General features: G+C 38.8%; 1 protein-coding gene and 1 long non-coding RNA gene across 4 annotated transcripts; one reads left to right on the top strand and one right to left on the bottom strand.

Annotated features, from left to right (window-relative positions):
- The first annotated feature begins 17,078 nt into the window (after positions 1 to 17,078).
- On the top strand, positions 17,079 to 20,027 carry LOC112727155 (uncharacterized). Of its 2 annotated transcripts, none has more exons than XR_011868413.1 (7): positions 17,079 to 17,352; positions 17,435 to 17,495; positions 17,724 to 17,801; positions 17,890 to 17,940; positions 18,773 to 19,023; positions 19,140 to 19,186; positions 19,281 to 20,027. It is a non-coding gene; the product is annotated as an uncharacterized lncRNA (long non-coding RNA). The 2 variants fall into 2 exon arrangements; XR_003812647.2 differs by having other exon boundaries at positions 18,697 to 19,023.
- Positions 20,028 to 20,155: 128 nt separating this feature from the next.
- On the bottom strand, positions 20,156 to 21,525 carry LOC112727154 (UTP--glucose-1-phosphate uridylyltransferase-like). 2 transcript variants are annotated; one of them, XM_072209045.1, is made up of 6 exons: positions 21,386 to 21,525; positions 21,090 to 21,305; positions 20,947 to 21,007; positions 20,640 to 20,717; positions 20,501 to 20,551; positions 20,156 to 20,422 (listed from the first exon to the last, which is right to left on the bottom strand). In XM_072209045.1, the coding sequence occupies exons 2-6, from the start codon at positions 21,098 to 21,100 to the stop codon at positions 20,288 to 20,290; spliced, it is 336 nt and encodes a 111-aa protein (XP_072065146.1). In that variant the 5' UTR covers positions 21,101 to 21,305; positions 21,386 to 21,525; the 3' UTR covers positions 20,156 to 20,287. The 2 variants fall into 2 exon arrangements, with proteins under 2 accessions (XP_072065146.1, XP_072065145.1); XM_072209044.1 differs by having other exon boundaries at positions 21,196 to 21,305.
- Between the last annotated feature and the right edge of the window lie 1,022 nt (positions 21,526 to 22,547).

Raw genomic sequence — 22,547 nt, 5'->3', positions numbered from 1 at the left:
TATTTTCAAGCTGTTGTTCAAGTAAAGAGCTTTTCCAAGTTATACAAGAAATCAATTAGAACAAGGGTCATACTTCCGTTCCACCCAAATTTATAATATAAAGAACAAAAACAATTCTTGAAATATAAATCAGTACATGAATTAAAATAGAAAAATAATAGTATCAATCCATACAATAGACAAAGCTCCTAACCTTAACAGTGGAGGTTTAGTTTCTCATGGTTCAAAGAGAAAAACTAGGATTCTAAAAAACTGTAAATTGTGGAATGAGGTCTAAGAGAGGAGAAGAGAAGAGTCTGCAGGGCTGATTCTTTTCCCTTTTATATCTAATCCTAATTAATGTAAAATATATTTCCTAAAACTAAAATAATATCTTTTTCTATTTTAAAATAAAATACAAATTAAATCAAAATTAATTTAGCTTCTTGCGTAGCTTTATACTTCAGCCTGGGGACCACTTGAGATGTTGACATCCACGCTGAACTTGGAATTTCCCAAGTTCAGCGTGGAGTGAGTGCAGTACGTCTTGTTTGTTTCCTTTTGATTCCACGCTGAACTTGGATTATCCCAAGTTCTGCATGGAAGCATGCGTAACTCTCCCTTTGTAATTTAGACTCCACGTTGAACTTGAAAATTCCTAAGTTCAGCGTGGAGGAGGCCAAATTGAACTTCTTGTGTGCATTGGACTCCATGCTGAACTTGAGAAAGCTCAAGTTCAACGTGGAGGAGACAGAGTGAAATGGAAGAAAAGGGTATACTATTATATATTGTTGGAAAGCTCTGGAAGTTAGCTTTTCAATGTCGCTAGAATCACATCAAATTGACCTTTGTAGCTCAAGTTATTTCTGTTTGAGTGAAAGAAGCTCGGGGTTGACAGCATCATTCGCTTTCTTCCTTTTCTGCTACAAAACTCCATCAAATCTATCCGAATGCTACCTGAAATAAACAGAAATTGCAAACAACTCAAAGTAGCATTCATAGTGGCTAAAAGATATTTAAATCTTGATTAAACTCCACAATTTGAATGCAAATTTGCTATGAAAAGATAGAGAAGATGCTCACGCATCATTAGGGGAAATCACTCTTTTGAGCTTTAGATCACTTTTGACCCTCCTAACCATTGATGCTCAAAGTCTTGGACCTTTTTCTTTTGATTTTTCTTTTTATTTTTTTTTCTGTTTATTTTGCTCCAAGAATTAATCTTTTTCTTGTTTCAAAGAATCAATAATATTTTTCTAAGTTCCTGTTCCTCGAGAACCAATATACTCAACTCCAACATCAAATATGCACGGTTAATTCATGGATTCAGAAATAGAGGTGAGGCCACCATGTCAAAGTAACTAAAACACACAAGGCATATATAACTTGAATCCTCAAGCACTCTATTATTACTCTTCTTCTTAAAACTTTATTTAAGTTTAATGGTGGTACATGAGTAATTTTCAAAAAAAAAAAAAAAACTAAAAAAATTTCAAAATTAACTTACTAAACTAGAAATCAAGAAATCCTAACAGTGATCATGTAACTCAGAATGAGAAAATAGAAAATCGAATAAAGTACTGAAAACAGAGATAAGATAAGGGAGATGAGAGTGTAACTAAACCACCTCAGTCATGGTAGCTATTGCTCTCTCCGGAGGATCCCTTCTGGAACTTTAACTCTTCCAACTCGCACCCCTGCTTCTTCTACTCCTTAGTCAGCTTATGAAGGATGATAGACTAGCTTATATGTTCATTTTTCAGTTGGTCAATGGTGGATATCAACTGTCCAATGGATACTGCCAGTTGATTCTAGTGTTTGCACGGAGGGATACTTTGCTCTTGAGGCCATTCAGGCTGCTTCCTCTGAGGAGGGAGAACTGGCTTCTGAATTGGTGCTTGCCCAAGTTCCTGAGTGTGCTCCATGCTCTTCTTGGTGATTGGGTTATCTACTGTAATAAATACATCTCTATCAATCTGGACTTTGGCCGTCTTACACAAGCGAGAGATGAGATGAGGAAAAGCCAGCCTAGTGAGGGTTGAGGTCTTTGCTGCATTATTGTATATCTCCAAAGGGATTAACTGATGAACTTCCACTTCATTGTAAAGCATAATGAAATGGATCAACACAGCTCGCCTCAAAGTGACCTCAGAGCGATTGCTAGTGGGGAGGATGGAGCGTTGACTGAACTCTAGCCAACCTCTAGCAACTGACTTGAGATCATTCATTCTCACCTGGAATGGCTGACCCCTAGCGTCCTTCTTCCATTGTGCTCCGGGGAGGCATATGTCTTTGAGCACTTGATCCAATCTCGGATCGGCTTGTACTCTCCTATTGAAAGAGTGAGGATCATCTTTTGATGGAGGCAGCTGATAAACCCATATTTTATGATGTATTTGGTGCTCAATTTAAGTGATTTATTCAATCCTTCACCCACTTATTCATGTAAATTGCATGGTTTCACTTTTCCTTCCTTATTTTATGATATAAGTGAAAAACATGTTTCCTATGCTTTAAAAATATTAATTTTAATTACCCTTTTATTACCATCCGATGCCGTGATTTGTGTGTTAAGTATTTTCAGATCTCACAGGGCAGAAATGGCTCAAAGGACAAAAAAGAAACAAACAAAAATGGAAGGAAAGCACAAAAATGGAGTTTTGAAGAAAATGGCAACGACGCAAACGCATGGACGACGCGAACGCGTGCCCAGCGCGAAAAGGCATCGACGCGCACGCGTGACTGACGTGGACGCGCGCCTTGAGCAGAACGCAATTGACGCGTATGCGTGACCGACGTGTACACGTGACAAAGAAAACTCCCAGATGACGCGAACGCGTGACCCACGCGAATGCGTGACAGACGCCACGTACAGGAATCTGCAGAAAACGCCCCCAGCGATTTCTGGACCTTCTTTTCGGCCCAAATCCAAACCAGAAACACATAATATAAGTCAGAAAATGGAGGAATCAGAGATATACGGAGAACACATCATACATTCATAATTTTAGGATTAGATGTAGTTTTTAGAGAGAGAGATTCTCTCCTCTCTCTTAGGATTAGGATTATGATTTATCTTAGGATTTAGGATTTAGGATTTCAACTTCTTCTCAGTTTCAATATTCGTTTTATATTTTTTTTTTATATTTATTCTAATGCTTTTATTTGTATCTGACTCATGTTACCAATTTAGCTTATGAACTCTTTATGTTTGGATTGATTTTCTTTTATTAATGCAATTGAGGTATTTCAGATTTATAATTTTTATTTAGCTTTTTATATTCTTGGCTTTAATTGATTAATTGGAGACTGTTGAGTTATCAAACTCATCGTGATTGATAATTGTTATTTTTGCTAATTGATTTGGATTCCAATAACTCTAGCATTTCCTTATGAAGTGACTAGGACCTGAGAATCAAGATTGATTAGTCCACTTGACCTTCCTTTGTTTAGTAAAGGTTAACTCAATGGGATTAAAACCCAATTCTCATCACCGTTGATAAGGATAACTAGGATAGGACTTCTAATTCTCATACCTTGCCAAGAGTTTTATTAATTGTTAATTTATTTTTCTTATCAATTAAATTACTTGTTCAACCCTTTTCAAAACCCCAAAAATATACCTTTGCATAACTAATAATAGATCATACTTCCCTGCAATTCCTTGAGAAGATGACCCGAGGTTTAAATACTTCGGTTATCAATTTTATCAGGGGTTTGTTACTTGTGACAACCAAAACTTTTGTAAGAAAGGAATTCTTGTCGGTCTAGAAGCTATACTTACAACGAAAATATAATTTGTGAAAATTCTAGATCGCGCGAGAGTTCTGTTCTTCAAAATGGCGCCGTTGCCGGGGAATTGCAAGTGTGTGCCTTATTATTGGTTATTGTAAATATTTTCTTTTACCTGTTTATTTGTTTTTATTTTTAATTTTTATTATTTACTATGAATTCTCACCCTTATCGCTTTGAGTTTGGTTCCAATGTTGTTACAAGGAATAGAAATTATAACAGGAACATGCATCAAGGTCAAAACAATCAGAGATGAAAGGAGCCTCGAGGATTTGATCAACCTTTTCGGCAGTAACACCTTCCACAATACCACAGACAAAGACCATCCTACAATGCATGCCAAGATAATTGTTATGGTGGACCCTTTTGTGACAACCAACACCCACCAAACTGCTATAGTCAAGAGCCATTCCGAGGTGCATACCAAAATGATAGATATGGTGGACCCCATCATATACCTATGACCCACCTCCTCAACATAGCTTTGAACTACCATACTCACAAGTCCCCTACAACCAAACACCTCCAGACGACCCTAACCCATATCCACACCAACTCTAATCCAATTACTCCCCAGAACCACCACCTCAATATTCACCATCTTCATATCCTTATCAAGAAGAACCACCTCCGTATTATGAGCCCTCTCTCCCAACCAATGAACCCTCATATCCACCCCAATCTCCAATGGATGACACCCTTCGCATTCTTCTTCAAGGACAAGCGAAGATGCAAAGGGATGTACTGGAATTCACAACTGCCTTAACCGAGGTAGTAAATAAATTAGCTTTCCAACATCTGAGCACTCAGGGTACCCCCATGGCTACATGTAGAGAATCAAAAGAAGAGCGTAGTATGAAGGAGACACTAGAAACTTCGGTGGACAATGAGGAACATGGCTTTGTATTGGAACAAGTGGAGGAAGCCATAATAGTTGCAGAGGAAGAAGTGGTTGAAGATTTAGGAGATGCTGAACCTCCATGGGAATTAAGAACTGTAAAGGACTCCGCCGAGAAGCTTGAATTTGATGCTACGGAGGATAGTGCACAACCTCCAAGGCATATACCTTGTGAAGAATTTGGCGGAACGGACCAAGAAGCTGATTCCCTTAGCATTGATGACCATGAATCAAGCTCTCCTAGTAATGAACTTGCATCCGCAACCGAACCACTTGAGCCTGAAGAATCTTACCCAAGTGAATACGAAGATGATGTAGAGGTAGACTTTTTTCAACCTCCGACTTATGACTTGAGTGATGATGAGGAAGAAATCGAGGACTTTGATCAAGACATGGTTGAATTTGAAGAAGTTTGCAAGGAAGTGGAGGAATTCACAGAAGAACACAAGGGAGTAGACCTTGCAGAACCACTGGAAACACCTATCCCAAGGCCATTACCGCTCAATACAAACTTCAAGTGGGTAAAATCCTTAACCTTTATCTTTACTTTTCCACTTGAATATGGTTTGCTTGAAACAGATGGCCAGCTTAGAGCTCTCTGCGACTTTAAGAGTAAGAGGGAAATGGCTCGTACTCAGAGCTGGTGTGCAAGATTCAATAAGGTTCCACACTTCAATCTGAAGTGCAAGGATTGGTATCAAGTTCAATTGAATGGGTCTCGGAAGACGTTTGGTTATCTTGGTGAGAATAAAATTTCCAAACCGCTCGGCTGGAGAATTATATATCAAAACAAAGGCGGATATAAAAGCAAAGTTTGGGATCCTGGAATCTGTTCTGACATTCAACACCCCGGGAACCTCAGAATCTGTTTGAAGCTGCTCAAGGGCTTTACATGCCTAGTTTGGGACCCCGGAGGCTGTTGGCATTCCAAACAGCGGTGGAGATTTTTGGATGAATTCAAGCACAAGCCACCATAGCAGGAAGCTCGTCAAAGGTCCAACTTAAGGACTATAACTAAAAGTGCTAGGTGGGAGACAACCCACCATGGTATGATCGTCCCTTTCTCAATTTTATTTCGTGTTGTTCGTTTTTATTTTATTTTATTTTCATTGAACCTAGAATTATTTATAGCGTCTGCATTAGCATTACATATTGCATACTGCATAATTGTATATAAAAAAAAATCATCCCACGCGAGCGCGCAGGCCACGCGTGGGCATCGAATGGAAATCGGCGTAAAGATCCAACGCCCAGAAAGTTGGGCTAGAATCGTGTGGCTGGTGTGCCTTTAGCACAATTTGGCCCACGCGTTCGCATCCTTGACGCGAACGCGTCACTTGCACTACGCACATCGCACGCGAAAGCGTGAGCGACGCGTATGCGTCGCGCGGATTGTATGGACCCCTTCATGGAAACAGAGAGTTGCGCCAAAAAGACGCTGGAATCGTACATTTCGCACAATTCTAAGCGACGCATTCGCGTGCCCCACGCGTACGCGTCACTTTCATTATCCCACAATCACGCGATCGCGTCATCAACCCCTTTTCGCCCATTTCACGCGATCGCATGCTCCATGCGTTTGCGTGGATTCAAAAATCCTTAACCCCAAACCACACGAACCCTACCCATTCACGCGAAACCCCCTACCCCCCTCTGCAACTTCTCTTCTCCCACCACCTCCCACCCACCACCTCTCCCAGTCGCCCAAACCTGACCGCCGCACCGCCCAGACCCGACTGCCGCGACGCCAGGACCGCCGCCGATGCCACCCCCCTTCTCTCCTTCTCCCCTTCTTCCCTCTCCTCCTCCCTCCATGCCCAACCACCACTGCCGTCACCCCCGCCCAGAACCGCCACCTCCGCGCCACCCCCCTGACCACCCCCAGCCCCCACAACCCTCGCCCCCTTTTCCTTTTCCCCTTTCTCACCCAAACCCTAACCCAGCACCACCAAACCATCCCTGCCCCCACCGCAGAACGCCGCCGCGCCGCCCTCCCTCGCCGCCGCGTCTGCAACACCACCACCACATTCCCCCCATCTCTCTGTATCCAATCACTGTTCATACACACACCAGGTTCCGCCATACTGCGATTCCTCTTTTTCGATTCCTTAGTTAGTTTTTCAATTTTTGTTCAAAATAGGATAGTTAGAGATGTATGTTGTAGTGGATTTCAGGTGGTTAGGTAGCTAGGATGTTGTTAGAGATTTAGGCCTGATATTTGCACCGTTCGTGCTACATGTTTTTACCTAATTGGCAATTCTGAATATGCTGTAATGCTTCTGTTCATATGTTATTCTTCATATTTGTTGTTGCTATTGAACTGTTCTTTACTGCTCTTACTATTTGTTAATCATTTCAGCACTATTTACTTTCATATGAACTGAATTTTTTCTGTTGTTTTATTACCCGGGAACATCCAATTTTAGCCGGAATGCTACCCAATTTTCTGCAAATTTATGGTTTAATCTACTCCATTCATGTATTGGTTTGAAAACTCATTATTTTGCTTTACTTGGCTATAACCAAACCAATTCATGAATGTACGGGCTAGCATTCTTATTCCTTTTTGTTCCTTGAGTACTAAATTGCTTATTGATGATTTTATTCTCATTTTAAACTTACCTTATTTATCAGAATTATCATCAATAAACTGCAATCCTTGCTTGAATATGAGTTAATTGTTCCTCAACTTCGTGAATTTCTTGGTAACTAGCAAAAACCTTTCTCATGCCACTCACTTTAACTTCCTTTTTAACTCCTAACCAGTTTAACTTTCTACCTTCTCTTTTTGGTTTTTACCTAACTACTTTAACTTTCTAACTCAAGGCATCATTATTGTTTTTCCTGATTAACTTGAATTCCACTTCCATTATATTTTGGATTGTAAATTTTTAATCTAAGACTTTTCACTCAAATCCAATCCAAAATGTACATCTATTTACCTCATTTCATGCTTTTATTGCCTTTATGCTTACATTGACAAACCTTACTTGCCTACTTGTTTTCCTGCTTTAATTCTTCAATTATATCCTGTCACTTCTACTTTTTAGGATGTCTGATTCCCAAAGAAAAGGAAAAGGCAAGGCTACTACAGGCAAATGAAAAAGAGGAGAATCTTCTACCTCTATCCTGGATATCCTTCATGACGATTCCTGGCGAGAAAAGAACTTTACCCCGCAGGAAAAGGCCGACCAGCTCCTCACTACCACAGATCCAATCAAATTTGCAAAAAGATACTGTGAGCTCAAGTATCCAGTGTTTGCCAGTGCCAGGAACTCTACATGGAGAGAACTCTTAAAATTCAGAAGAACTCACCTAGTACACCTCGGATCAGATAAAACAAAGAGGCTGGTTCTTCATGGAAAGGAACTTGACAGAGGTCAATGCCAACTGGGTCAGACAATTTTATTGTAACTATTTCAAGACTTCCCTGGATGCAGTGCACCTCAGAGAAAAATAGATTTTGGTCACCGAGGAAGCTATTGAGGACATCCTCCAGCTTTAGCCTAAGTCAGATCAGCCTGACGGTTACCAAAAGGCTGAAGAGGATATGAGATACATGAGATTTGACTGGGATGCAGTCAAGCAGAGAATAGCCCTTGATCCTACTGTCCCCTGGGTCATGGGAAAGAATACAGTGATGTCTAAGGGAATCAAGCTGTTGTATTTGAATGATGAAGCTCGGCTTTGGTACCAGATTCTGAGTAACTATGTGATGCCAAGCACTCATGAGACAGAGCTGCCCACTGTTATGATCACCCTCATTTGGTGTGTGATGGAGGGTAAGGACCTATATCTTCCACGTTTCATCAGGTATTATATGGCCATAGTCCACAACAGAGGCACTCTCCCTTTCCCTTATCTGATCACCCAGCTTGGCCGCCAAGCTGACGTGCCTTGGGAGCTGGCTGATGCGAAGCCAACTGCTGCGGACTGTAAGAAGATCATTCCTCACAGCAGGAAGTTCCTGGCATTTGGGTACAGACCTCCTTTTCTCACTGCTTCAGGCAAGGCAGCCACATCTTCAGCTGCCTCTTCTGCATCCACTGCTGCACCAGCCCCATCTACTGCACATCCACCTGCTCCTGAGCCTATCTACCATCTAATACACCGCCTCTTCACATGCCTAGATCGTATGGAGCATCGCAACAAGCGACGCTATGAGCACCTCAAGTTGATGATCCGATCCGGCGGCAACATCCCCTCTGAGCCTGACACCGCTTCTGAGCCATCTGATGCAGAGCAGGGAGATGATCATCAGGAGGAGGCACATGCCCAGGCAGAGCAGGGAGGACCTGATGAGGATGCACCACACCATGAGGTGCCCCACCAGATCCAGGCCACAGATCTGGAGATTCCTCTATAGACAGAGCCTCCGCTTCAGCAGGCCGATCCTCCTACACTTCCAGAGACTGCAGATCCTCAGCCTACCCCAGAGACACCAGCAGCCCATCCTTCCGGAGACGAAACTTCTCACACCCAGCTTGAGTGAGCATCGAGGACGATGCTATTATTTAAGTGTGGGAAGGTCGCCATCTCCGGCGTACTTTATTTTGGTGAACCACTTTTCAGACTCTTTTATCCTATTTTGCGTATTTTTCTGTATTTTTTATTTTTATTTTTATCTTTATCTTTCAGTACTTGCACACTCTTCTTTTGATGTATTTTTACTATATCTCTATATTTTGCACTTTAGTTTATATATATCCTAGATATTCAGTTTAGTCTAGTTGCAATTTTAGTTATTAAGTTGTGATATAGAATATATAGATTAATTAGTTTAGTTTACCCTTTTAGCACATAATGGTTTGATTTAATTAGAAATAAAAAGAGTAAACTAAAAACTTGAGTATAACAAAATCACAACAATCCACACACCTTGTATATATATATAGCATTACATGTTAGTTAAGCTGACAATATTTTTCAAGAAAAAATACTAAGATTTTAAGGGCCACCCTAAGAGTCACATTGAGCATAATGGGAACTCTTGATTTCTACTTGCATAACATACATAACTGATATATGGTTTTTAAGCCAAAGAATATACAACCTGAGTTTTTGAGCTTATTTGTATGGTTACATTATTTAACCATAATTATTTCATTCTTGTGTGTTCGCCCTTCTTTTTTATTCTGGTGATCTTTACTTTATTTTAATCTATATGTCCAATATAGAATATAGATACATACCAAGAGATGATTGAGGCCATTATTTAAATTTTTCCTCACTTATCCCAAATTAGCCTACCTTTTACATCACCCTTGTTAGCCCCCTTGAACCTTTTTAATCCCCTCTTGTTCTATAACCACATTACTAGTCTTAAGCAGAAAAACAAATTAAAATCCCAAGTTGAATCCTTGGTTAGCTTAAGATAGAATTTGTGATGCACACTAAATGTGGGGAAACATGGGAACATGGATTGATAGGAAAAGATTAATTCAATAAAATAATAAGGATTTTGGGAGCATGCTCATCTGAAACAAAATACCATGTGCATTGATATATGTTCTGTTTATGAAAAAAAATCCTTTTTATTACAAAAGTAAATAAGGGGAAAAAATTTCCCCAATAATAAGTTTAGTAAAGAAATCAATGCACATAAGGTGAAAAATCAAAGTAAAGTTAGTACATGAGCATGTAATATAAAAAGTGAAAAATTTGGGTAGCTAGGTAAAGCGTTTTAAATTATATAAAGTATGTATATGTTAAGTGACATCTTAGACTAATCAAGGATTCACTTTGTTAGCTCACTTAGCCTTATATATATATACCCTTACCTTTACCTTAGCCCCATTACAACCTTGAGAAAGACCTCATGATTTTTGTATGTCTATATTCAATATTTGTTGATTGGTTAGATGAAGAACAAAGTTTTAGAAAGCAAGAATAGAGTGATTAACCCAATAAACACTGAGTGACTAGAGAGTAAACACAAAATCCAGTGAGGATTCAATAGCTTATCACCATATATCTCTGCTTAATTATTTAAATTGTCTTGCAAGTTTGTGAATTATGTTTACCCAACTCAACTGTGAAAGCACTTTAACATGATCTAGGTTTGGCTATGCATATATGATTCCTTGAAAATATGAATCAAATTAACCACATGTAAGCTCTCTATATATATAGGTGGATGATAATTAAAATTGCATGATTCATGTAGGTAGTTTGCATTTAGAATAGATTGCATTGTATGAGATTCCACCATTCTAACTTCACCCTTTCTCTTGGATTTAGCATGAGGACATGCTATTGTTTAAGTGTGGGGAGGTTGATAAACCCATATTTTATGATGTATTTGGTGCTCAATTTAAGTGATTTATTCAATCCTTCACCCACTTATTCATGTAAATTGCATGGTTTCACTTTTTCTTCCTTATTTTATGATATAAGTGAAAAACATGTTTCCTATGCTTTAAAAATATTAATTTTAATTACCTTTTTATTTCCATCCGATGCCGTGATTTGTGTGTTAAGTATTTTCAGATCTCATAGGGCAGGAATAGATTAAAGGACAAAAAGGAAACATACAAAAATGGAAGAAAAGCACAAAAATGGAGTTTTGAAGAAAAGGGCAGCAACGCGAACGCATGGATGACACGAACGCGTGCCCAGCGTGAAAAGGCATCGACGCGCACGCGTGACTAATGCGGACGCGCGCCTTGAGCAGAACACAATTGATGCGTACGTGTGACAAGAAAAACTCCCAGATGACGCGAACGCGTGATCCACGCGAACGCGTGACAGACGCCACGTACAGGAATCTGCAGAAAACGCCCCCAGCGATTTCTGGACCCTCTTTTCGGCCCAAATCCAAACCAGAAACACAGAATATAAGTCAGAGAATGGAGGAATCAGAGATATACGGAGAACACATCATACATTCATAATTTTAGGATTAGATGTAGTTTTTAGAGAGAGAGGTTCTCTCCTCTCTCTTAGGATTAGGATTAGGATTTATCTTAGGATTTAGGATTTAGGATTTCAACTTCTTCTCAGGTTCAATATTCCTTTTATATATTTTTTTTATTTATTCTAATGCTTTTATTCGTATCTGACTCATGTTACCAATTTGGCTTATGAACTCTTTATGTTTGGATTGATTTTCTTTTATTAATGCAATTGAGGTATTTCAGATTTATGATTTTTATTTAGCTTTTTATATTCTTGGCTTTAATTGATTAATTGGAGACTCTTGAGTTATCAAACTCATCGTGATTGATAATTGTTATTTTTGCTAATTGATTTGGACTCCAATAACTCTAGCCTTTCCTTATGAAGTGACTAGGACCGGAGAATCAAGATTGATTAGTCCACTTGACCTTCCTTTGTTTAGTAAAGGTTAACTCAGTGGGATTAAAACCCAATTCTCATCACTGTTGATAAGGATAACTAGGATAGGACTTCTAATTCTCATACCTTGCCAAGAGTTTTATTAATTGTTAATTTATTTTTCTTATCAATTAAATTACTTGTTCAACCCTTTTTAAAACCCCAAAAATATACCTTTGCATAACCAATAATAGATCATACTTCCCTGCAATTCCTTGAGAAGACGACCCGAGGTTTAAATACTTCGGTTATCAATTTTATCAGGGATTTGTTACTTGTGACAACCAAAACTTTTGTAAGAAAGGAATTCTTGTCGGTCTAGAAGCTATACTTACAACGGAAATATAATTTGTGAAAATTCTAGATCGCGCGAGAGTTTCGTTCTTCAGCAGCTTAAAGATTTCCCTCACTTTTTCCATTCCGAACTGCAGAATCCTACCTCGGTCCATGGTGCGCCAAGTTTTGAATTCAGGGTGCTTTTTCTTTTGTTTGTCCGTCATCTATAGATTTGCATAAAATTCTCGGACTTTCAGAACTCCAACTTCAGTTATGGGGTTGGCCAGAATTTTCCAACCCCTAATTTGACTTTGCTCTTGAATTTCTGGGTACTCATCAGCCTTTAATTCAAATTTTACTTCCGAGATTACCTTCTTCTTGCTAACAACATTGTAGTAATGTTCCTCATGAAGCTTGGTGTAACCGGTAGAGCTCGTAAGCAACTATTGAGGGAGCTTTTTCTTTCCTCTTTCTTAAGGATGATTCCCCAACCTTTGGTGCCATGGAGAGTGAAAAGTAGAGTGTCCCAACACCAAACTTAAGACTTTTGCTTGTCCTCGAGCAAAGAGAAAAGGAAAGAAAGAGATAGGATGTAAGGTGAAAGAAAGAAAGAATAGGAGGGAAGAGGTGTGAAAAGAGTGAAGGAAGTATGCGGATTTATAGTAGTGGGGTGGTGGTAAATTCAATCATGGTAGGGGTGAGGGAGAAATTAGAGTGAATATATGATTTATGGAGAGATGAGGTGAAAAGATATGAGTAGAATTCGTGGAGATATAATAAAGATGTAATGGGGATTCAGGGGGATTTATATGAAGGAGAAACAGTGAGGAGGATAAAAAAGATGTGATATGAAAAGATATGGGTGCGAATTAGGAGATTTGGTTGATGTTCAAATCATTGGTGAAGCTGCCCCCTCCCGTGGCGTTGAACGCCGAGAGTGACCCCCTCCTTTTTTTACACCCTTAGTGGCGTTAGACGTCCAATATGGACGTAAAATGCCCCAAGGGGACCAGATTGCACCAAAAAAATGTCCAATTTGGACGTTCAACGCCCATATTTCCATACCCTCCCTTTGGCGCTGAACGCTAGGATAGCGTTAGGCGCTAGTAGAGGGTTTTCTCCCAGGTGTGCTGTTTTGTTGTCTGAGTGATTCTGTCTCTATTCTAAGTACTGTACATGATCACAAACATCAGAAAACCTAGGAAAACATTGAAAATCAGTGAAAAATAAAATAAGATCAAACTAAACTAAAACTAAAATAAAATTGGAATAATTGAAAGGATACTTTTGGTTGGGTTGCCTCCCAACAAACGCTTCTTTACCGTCATTAGCTTGACAATCACTACTGCCAGGTCAGTAGGTGGGTGGATTGCTCGCGAACAATCTCATCCCCTAGGTAGTGTTTTACTCCGTGGCCATTGACGATGAATCTGTTGTCTGCATTCCAGTCTTGAAGTTCTACATGACCTTAGGGGGACACTCCAGTGACCACAAAGGGTCGTGACAATCTTGACTTGAGCTTTTTAGGGAATAGCTTGAGCCTAGAATTGAATAGCATAACCTTCTGGCCAGGCTCAAAAACTCTTGAGGCTATCTTCCTATCATGCCACTTCTCTGCCCTTTCCCTGTAGGCTTTGGCATTCTCAAAGGCAGCATGCCAGAATTCGTCCAGTTTATTTAGTTGGAGCAACCTTTTCTCTCTTGCAGTCTTGGCATCAAAATTCAGAAACCTTGTTGCCCAGTATACTCTGTGCTCCAACTCTACTGGCAAATAACAGGCCTTACCGTAGACTAACTGATAAGGTGACATTCCAATGGGGGTCTTGAAGGCTGTCATGTACGCCCAGAGAGCATCATCAGGTCTCCTTGCCCAGTCTTTCCTGGAGGTGCTCACTGTCTTCTCCAAGATTCCTTTGAGTTCCCTATTGGAGACCTAAGCTTGTCCAGTTGTCTGTGGGTGATAGGTGGTTGCCACCTTATGACGGACTCCATACCTCTGCAGAAGTGAGTCCAGTTATTTATTGCAGAAGTGGCTATCTCCATCACTAATTAGTGTCGTTGGGACACCAAACCTGCTGAAGATATATTTCTATAGGAATTTCAGCACGACTCAGGTGTCATTGGTGGTGATACTATAGCCTCAACCCATTTGGACACATAGTTTACTGCCACCAGGATGTACATGTTTGAGTATGAGGGTGGAAAAGGTCCCATAAAATCTATCCCTCACACGTCAAACAACTCAATCTCCAGGATCCCTTGCTGTGGCATTTCATGATTGTGAGGAAGGTTTCCGGCTCTTTGACATTTATCACAGTTCCTTACAAATTCCCGGGAGTCTCAGAAGAGGGTTGGCCAGTAGAACCCGCTTTGAAGGACCTTGGTGGCCGTTCTCTCCCCTCCAAAATTTTCTCCATCCTCAGAACCATGACAACGCTAGAGAATCTACTGGGCTTCCTCCTCTGAGACACAACGCATAATCATCCCATCTGAGCATCTCTTAAAGAGATAGGGTTTATCCCACTAGTAGTACTTGGTGATGAGTCCATATTTGATGATATATTTTGACTCAATTTGGATGGATTCTAGCACATGAACTCACACTTAAGCACCAAAATAGTATACTTTTGTGTTTTGTCCCCAATTTGATCCTAAATGTGAAAACATGCAATTTTGTGCCTAAATTGAGTAATTTAATTCCACTTTTATGCCATGGGATGCTGTGATATGTTTTGTGAGTGATTTCAGGGCATTGAGGCAAGATTGGCTAGGCAAAAGTGGAAGAAAGCATGTACAAGGGAGAATACATGAAGAAAATAAGGAAAAGCACATACAGCGAAGTGTGCGTGCACACAAGTAAGCGTGTGTGCGCACAAGTACCTGTGCACACACACAGGTCAACTTTCAGCCAAGTGTACGTACGCACACATCTGTGCGTACGCATAGGACCCTGCACGTGAATTCATTAATGAAACACATGCTTTGCAATTTCTGAGGCCTCTTGGCCCATTTTGGAAGGCTTGAAGGCTGAATTGAAGTGCTATATGAAGGGAGTATCAACACATATGAAGGCATTAGGCTTTAGCACATTTTAGTTTTAGTTTTTACAAGTTTTTCATAGAATTAGGAGTAGGAGTAGTATAGAGTAGAATGCTCTCTTAGGGTTTATCAATTTCCATTATAGCATTTTATATCAAGCTTTGCTTTTGAATTTTGCTTCTTTGATTGTAAGTACTCTCAATTTCATCTTTAATTATAGCACTTTTATTTTCATTTCCTTTGGTTCAAGTTACTATGTTCATATTTGCAATTTTGAGTTTCTTGAAGTTTTGATTGATAAATTTATTGTTTCATGCTTCCTTTATGTTTGATTATTTATTTATGTTTGGTTTTGTTGATAGTTGGTTATAGCCTTCCATTTTCCTTTGCAATTTCTTATGTCTTACTTTTATACCCACAAGGTGTTTGTGAAAATGCCAATTATAGATTTTGAGTAGATTTTCACACCTTGGCTTGGAATTTGAGTTCCTAGAATACTAGAGTCATAATGTCCGACATTTAATGGTAATTCTTTGGGAGTTAGTTGACTCTTGTTTCCATTAAAGCTAGCCTTTTATCAACTAGTGTGGTAAGTTAGTTAAAACTTATGGATTAAGGTCAATTATGCTTGCTTGACTTACTCCTCGATGTTAGGGGTTAACTAGACGAGATTGACTCATCATAATTATCATATTTGTGGTTATGGTGATGATAGGATTCCTTGGATCCTTGTTCCCAATTCAAGGCTCTTTATTGCATTTATAGCATTTTCACTAGTTTTGATCTTATCTTCTCTTTACTTGCATTAAATTCAATTTTGATCATTTCTTAGTTCTTTTATTTCTTAAGTTCCATTAATCTTTTGTTCTTTGATTACAAAACCCCTTTTTGCCTCCACAACTGAAAGCGTAATACTTTCAATTGCATCCACGAGGAAGATGACCCGAGGTTGAAAGACTCTCGGTTTATATTTGGTTTGAATTGTGATAACATTTGATTGACGATCAATTGTTGGGTTTAGACTATACTTGCAACGTCAATCCTATTTTTATTGTGAAAATCCAAATTATGCTCTTGGTCGTTCATCACTTGGCATCAAGCAAAAGTTTTTTGACTTGTTGTTTAGTGTACTCTTTGGGAACGAACCTCATGGCCTTATAGTTCGCAATGTCTGCAAACTATGGCGCCTTTTGGATCACAAAGAGGTACTCATCTGGGAAGGTCTCAGTCACAGTAGTAGTGGGAAGTGGTGTTCCCTCCTTAGGTTCAATCCTTGACAAATGATCAGCCACTTGATTTTCTGACCCTTTTTTATCTCTAATTTCAATGTCGAATTCTTGAAGAAGCAGTACCCACCTAATCAATCTTGGTTTAGAATCCTGCTTGGTAAGAAGGTACTTAAGAGCAGCGTGGTCAGTATAAACAATAACCTTGGAATCAATTAAATAGGATCTAAACTTATCAGTTGCATAGATAACCACCAATAGTTCCTTCTCTGTTGTGGTGTAGTTCTTTTGAGCATCCACATTTCTGTAAAGTAATCCAAACACTAATATTTAACAAAAATACTTTTTTATATCTAAAATAATTTCTATTATTATTTGACTTTTTTTTAATAATTAGATAAGATTATAAACTTTTTAATTTAGATGATATTATATTCTTAATTTTTATATTTTTATATAGTTATTTATAATATCCCTCACTCTTTCAACAGGAGAGTACAAGCCGATCCGGGATTAGATAAAGTGCTCAAAGACATATGCCTCCCCGGAGAACAATGGAAGAAGGACGCTAGGGGTCAGCCATTCTAGTTGAGAAGGAATGATCTCAAGCCAGTTGCTAAAGGTTGGCTGGAGTTCATTCAACGCTCCATCCTCCCCACTAGCAATCGCTCTGAGGTCACTGTGAGGCGAGCTGTGATGATCCATTTCATTATGCTTTACAATGAAGTGGAAGTTCATCAGTTAATCCCTTCTTTTTAGGAGGGCTTCGTTAGCCTTTCTCTGTTTCTCCCCCAACATGTTTGATGTGTATATTTCCTCCGCCTGTTGCTGCTACTTTTAATTCCACATTTCACGCTTTACACTAATGATGTTTTTCTTCCCTGTGTAGATCTGCAGTTGGTATTTGCAATGGACTTACATTACTGGATTTAATAATTAACCAGATTCAGGTGAGCCTTCAGACTTCAATTTTTTTATTTTTTACTCTCAATATGCGAGTATAGTAATCACACATGTTACACGCTTAATACTCTCCTTAAATTATTCATTACATCCCACTTCAACCTTTTATCAATAGTGCAGATTGAGCACATGTCTCACAGAGTTGAAGTATATCCAGCTTTCATATTTGTTGCTTTTATTTAGGGTTTTAATTTACTATTGCCTTTGTTTGTAAGACCCTATACTCCAAGTATGGATGCAAGGTTCCATTGCTTCTTTTGAGCAAAGATGACACCCATGACAATACTCTAAAGGTGAATTGCCATTTGGATTTCGATATCATTATTTGATTCTGCAACCTTAGTTATTACTTATTGTTAAAATCTTCAACCTTCTGTTCAGGTGTTGGAAAAGTATCAGGGATCAACTGTTGATGTATAGAGGATTAAGCAGGTTTGAATGTGTTTCATATTTTTTATTAATTGATGATATTACGTGAATACCACATGTATATAGGGTGAAAGTGAATACCGAATACTGATAGCCGATAGCAAAGTGGCTATCGCTCAGTTAGTGTTGATAGAGTGATATAAGTGATATCAGTGGCTCTCCAGGGGTAGTTGAAGGGCAGGGGAGATGCAATGATATTAGTGAGATATCACCCAATTTTCCATTATTGGTTATTATTATTCAGTAAAAGAAGGTAAAACAAAGATATCAGGTATTCGAGAGACCTGAATCTCTCCTAGAATCTGATCCTATCTTTTGTCTCTATTTTCCCATCCCCACTCACTACTTCCCACAGCCCTTTACTGTTCCCACCTCGCTCTCATAACAGAATGCCCACTCTCCTGCATTCACTTTTCAACTAGGCAAGTTAGTTATAAAACCCACCCTAGCCCATCTTTCACTCAATTAGAGTTAGGTCCCTAGTTTCTAATTAGCTAACAAACCTTGAGTGTTATGATATTACTTCAAACCTATATTTGGCTGTAGCTATATATTATAGATGTTAATATTAAGTAGTCATTAATAGAAATACAAAATTATCAAATGGTCCAATTATCATTATCAATAAAAGCGTAAATTGGAGAAATTTGGCAGCATTGATATTCCAATTTATTGAATTTTATGTTCTGCAATGAAAAAGTTGGATTACATTGTAAATACTTTAATGTCTTATATCGATATGTTAACTTTATATGCCAGAGGACATCCTTTTTATAACGGTGATATTTTTCGTTGGGTGATGACTACTGGAACCCTTGATTTTTTACTGTCACAGGTATGAACTTCCTTTGCAGTTGAGCACTCTTCCTTCATTTGTCCCTACCCTTTAAAATGTATGAGCAAGATCTGTAGGAACTTGGATGGAATTACTTACAACACAAGGCCATAATTAAAATGTGTACATATATGTGTGATGCACTTATATCGTTTGTTACTTGTTGACTAGGTTTTTAAATAATGTTTTCCAAGGTAAGGAGTATATCCTTTTGATCAACGAGGATAATGTGGCTACCGTCATTGATCCAAGTATCATTATAATCTTTATTTTTGTCACTAAAATTATTTCTTGCAAGTCACTGCTTCTTGACTAGCATTTAGATTCAAATATTTTGATTGCTGTCTACCTTGATTGCATCTTGTAGATATACTAAATCATTTGGTGACAAATGATATTGAGTGTTGCATGGAGGTACATATTTATGTTCTCATTATTATGTGTAAGACTACAACTTCCCTTTTAAGGTATCGGAGTTTCTTGTCTCATGTCTTTTCTCTCTTTCCAGGTGACACCAAGCAATTCATTTCATTTAATATTAACATCTGTAATATATAGCTACAGCCAAATATATGTTTGAAGTAATATCATAAAACTCAAGGTTTGTTATATACATAGCTAATTAGAAACTAGGAACCTAACACTAATTGAGTGAAAGATGGGCTAGGGTGGGTTTTATAACTAACTTGCCTAGTTGAAAAGTGAATGCAGGAGAGTGGGCATTCTGTTATGAGAGCGAGGTGGGAACAGTAAAGGGCTGCGAGAAGTAGTGAGAGGGGATGGAAAAATAGAGACAAAAGATAGGAACAGATTCTAGGAGAGATTCAAGTCTCTCGAATACTTGATATCTTTGTTTTACCTTCTTTTACTGAATAATAATAACCAATAATGGGAAATTGGGTGATATCTCACTGATATCACTGCATCTCCCCTACCCTTTAACTACCCCTGGAGAGCCACTGATATCACTTATATCACTCTATCAACACTGACCGAGCGGTAGCCACTTTGCTATCGGCTATCAGTATTTAGTATTCACCTTAATCCAGCTTACTACCCGATGTGGGACGTTGGACACCCCATAATACCCAAGTCCCTAAGAAGGTACTATAGTGTACCATGACAATAATATTCAATTTGTCATTCCAATATTTTATAAGAAACCATTCTTAATTATCTTCTATAATCCCACATCGTATGACACGTGAAGGCAGACTATATCATGGTATCAAAAATAAAGAAACTACAAAAGCCTATGTTACAAGCACTTTTACATGGCAAACTAAATTCACAAGATGTTAGGTAGAACATAATATGTAGCTGCACGTATTTTTGTAGATTTATATAAATCAACTACATCTATTTTTCTCACAACAAAATGAATTCAAGAAAGACAAGCTTCGTATAAATTTAAGTTATGTTATAAAAGAAAGTACTACTGAAATGGTAATGGTAATGTTAATCTGAATATTATTAGAATCTCTAAAAACAATTTCTGCTGAAAGTTTAAATCTCTTAGTCTACAGGCATGCATGTGAACATATAGAATCCAATTTCAGACATGGGTATTGTAAGGATGACATACACTTCCTCCTTGCTGTAATGTCCAGCTAATGATTCCAATTCTAGACCTTCACCATCACCTTCACCCTATATACATGTGATGCATTGATAATCAGAAATCGCATAATATCATCAATTAATAAAAAATATGAAACACATTCAAACCTGCTTAATCCTCTGTACATCAATAGTTGATCCCTGATACTTTTCCAACACCTGAACAGAAGGTTAAAGATTTTAATAATAAGTTATAACTAAGGTTGCAGAATCAAATAATGATATCGATATCCAAATGGCAATTCACCTTTAGGGTTTTGACATGGGTGTCATCTTTGCTCAAAAGAAGCAATGGAACCTTGCATCCATACTTGGAGTATAGGGTCTTACAAACAAAGGCAACAGTAAATTAAAACCCTAAATAAAAGCAACAACTATGAAAGCTGGATATACTTAAACTCTGTGAGACGTGTGCTTAATCTGCACTATTGATAAAAGGTTGAAGTGGGATGTAATGAATAATTTAAAGAGAGTATTAAGCGTGTAACATGTGTGATTACCATACTCGCATATTAAGAGTAAAAAATAAAAAAAATTGAAGTCTAAAGGCTCACTTGAATCTGGTTAATTATTAAATCCAAAAATGTAAGTCCATTGCAAATACCAACTGTAGATCTACACAGGGAAGAAAAACATCATCGGTGTAAAGCGTGAAATGTGGAATTAAAAGCAGCAGCAACAGGCGGAGGAAATATACACATCAAACATGTTGGGGGAGAAACAGAGAAAGGATAACGAAGCCCTCCTAAAAAGAAGGTCTATTCAATTCTTGATTGCCTAAATAAAGTGAGCATTATACGAACAGCAAAAGAAGACTCTTATTTGGGGCCTTCCGAACCCATATCTCTTGGTGAGGCAGCATCAAACTTCAAAACAACAAGTTTGTCCAAAAGCTTCTTAGCTTCTTCCATATCTGCTACCAACGAGAAAATTGCTGAGCTCCAATTTTCAAGAGACAGTAATGAGGATCGGTAGAGAAAATAGATGGCCTACCTTGAGACAAGGGAGGTAAAGCGGCATAAGGGAAGACAGGTATGTCGAGGTTTGGCAAATCGATCTTCGCAGCCTTACTTTCTTGAATTTGGAGAGGTGCTGCTTCTTTGAGCTTGCCCTTCTCTTTCTCAAGAAGGAGGGTCTTGGTGAGGAGGTTGCAGAACAAGTAGACAAACTGGACCGAAGGATTGGCGGGAACGGGATAAGCGACACGGGAGAATGAATGGAGGGGCATGGAGGAGTCGACAATGGCGACGACGGGGATGTGAAGATTGTGAGCCTCGTTGGTGACGGAGGACTTGGAGTCGGTGTCGAGGATGAAGATGCAGTCGGGGGGCTGGGTAGGGCCGAAGACGAGCTTCTTGTTGCGAGAGCGGAACTTCTTGGGGCTTTAGCTGTTGGTGAGGAAGCCGCCGGTGCGCCAGAGGGAGTTGGTGGAGGGGGAGTAGGAGCCGACGCGGGTGGTCATAAGGTGGAAGATGTCGTCGAAGAAAGGGTTGGTGTTGATGAACATGAACCGACCGTTGCGGCTTGCAAGGGACCCCATGAAGTTCAGGGCGCTCCTCATGCATATCAGGGTTTTGTCCGAATCTATGATTGCCATCTTGTTCCTCATGCCATACGTGTACTCCTTCAGGTGATGCGTCGCCACTCTCCACCCCATTTGTGCATTCGTGCTCAGCAGCTTCTGTATCACTATCGAATGCACCATCATCCTTTCTTTCGATTCACGCTCGCTTTTAGGGTTTAGGGTTTATGCTTCTTGCTTCAGCCTCTTTTACCGCTAGTCTACTGCACTCCAAATCTCTTCTCTTCTTCCTTTTGCTATTTTACGGATTATGTTCTTCAGATGTTAATGTTAATTACAATATTTGGCCTGAAGGTGTGATTATCAAGGTTTTGGAAATTGAACCCTGCACTAATTACTGATTTAACGGATTTAATTGTGATTCAAGCAGAATAATCGATTATAATAAATAATATATAATATTATAAATAACTATATAAAAATATAAAAATTAAGAATACAATATCATCTAAATTAAAAAGTTTTTAATCTTATCTAATTATTAAAAAAAGTCAAATAATAATAGAAATTATTTTTAGATATAAAAAAAGTATTTTTGTTAAATATTAGTGTTTGGATTACTTTACAGAACTG

The sequence above is a fragment of the Arachis hypogaea genome, chromosome 12 (genome assembly GCF_003086295.3).
Source record: "Arachis hypogaea cultivar Tifrunner chromosome 12, arahy.Tifrunner.gnm2.J5K5, whole genome shotgun sequence".
In the NCBI taxonomy this organism is placed as follows: Eukaryota; Viridiplantae; Streptophyta; class Magnoliopsida; order Fabales; family Fabaceae; genus Arachis; species Arachis hypogaea.
The sequence above is the reverse complement of the archived record's forward strand: the minus strand, read 5'-3'. Positions and strand labels throughout refer to the sequence as shown.

Excerpts from the sequence above, each read along its gene's own strand:
- LOC112727154 (XM_072209044.1), bottom strand. The coding sequence starts at position 21,254 with ATGCTGCCTCACCAAGAGATATGGGTTCGGAAGGCCCCAAATAAGAGT. Across the intron at positions 20,718-20,946 it reads TAATAATTAACCAGATTCAA|ACCCTATACTCCAAGTATGG; the intron begins GTGAGCCTTTAG and ends TTTGTTTGTAAG. Across the intron at positions 20,552-20,639 it reads CCCATGTCAAAACCCTAAAG|GTGTTGGAAAAGTATCAGGG; the intron begins GTGAATTGCCAT and ends CCTTCTGTTCAG.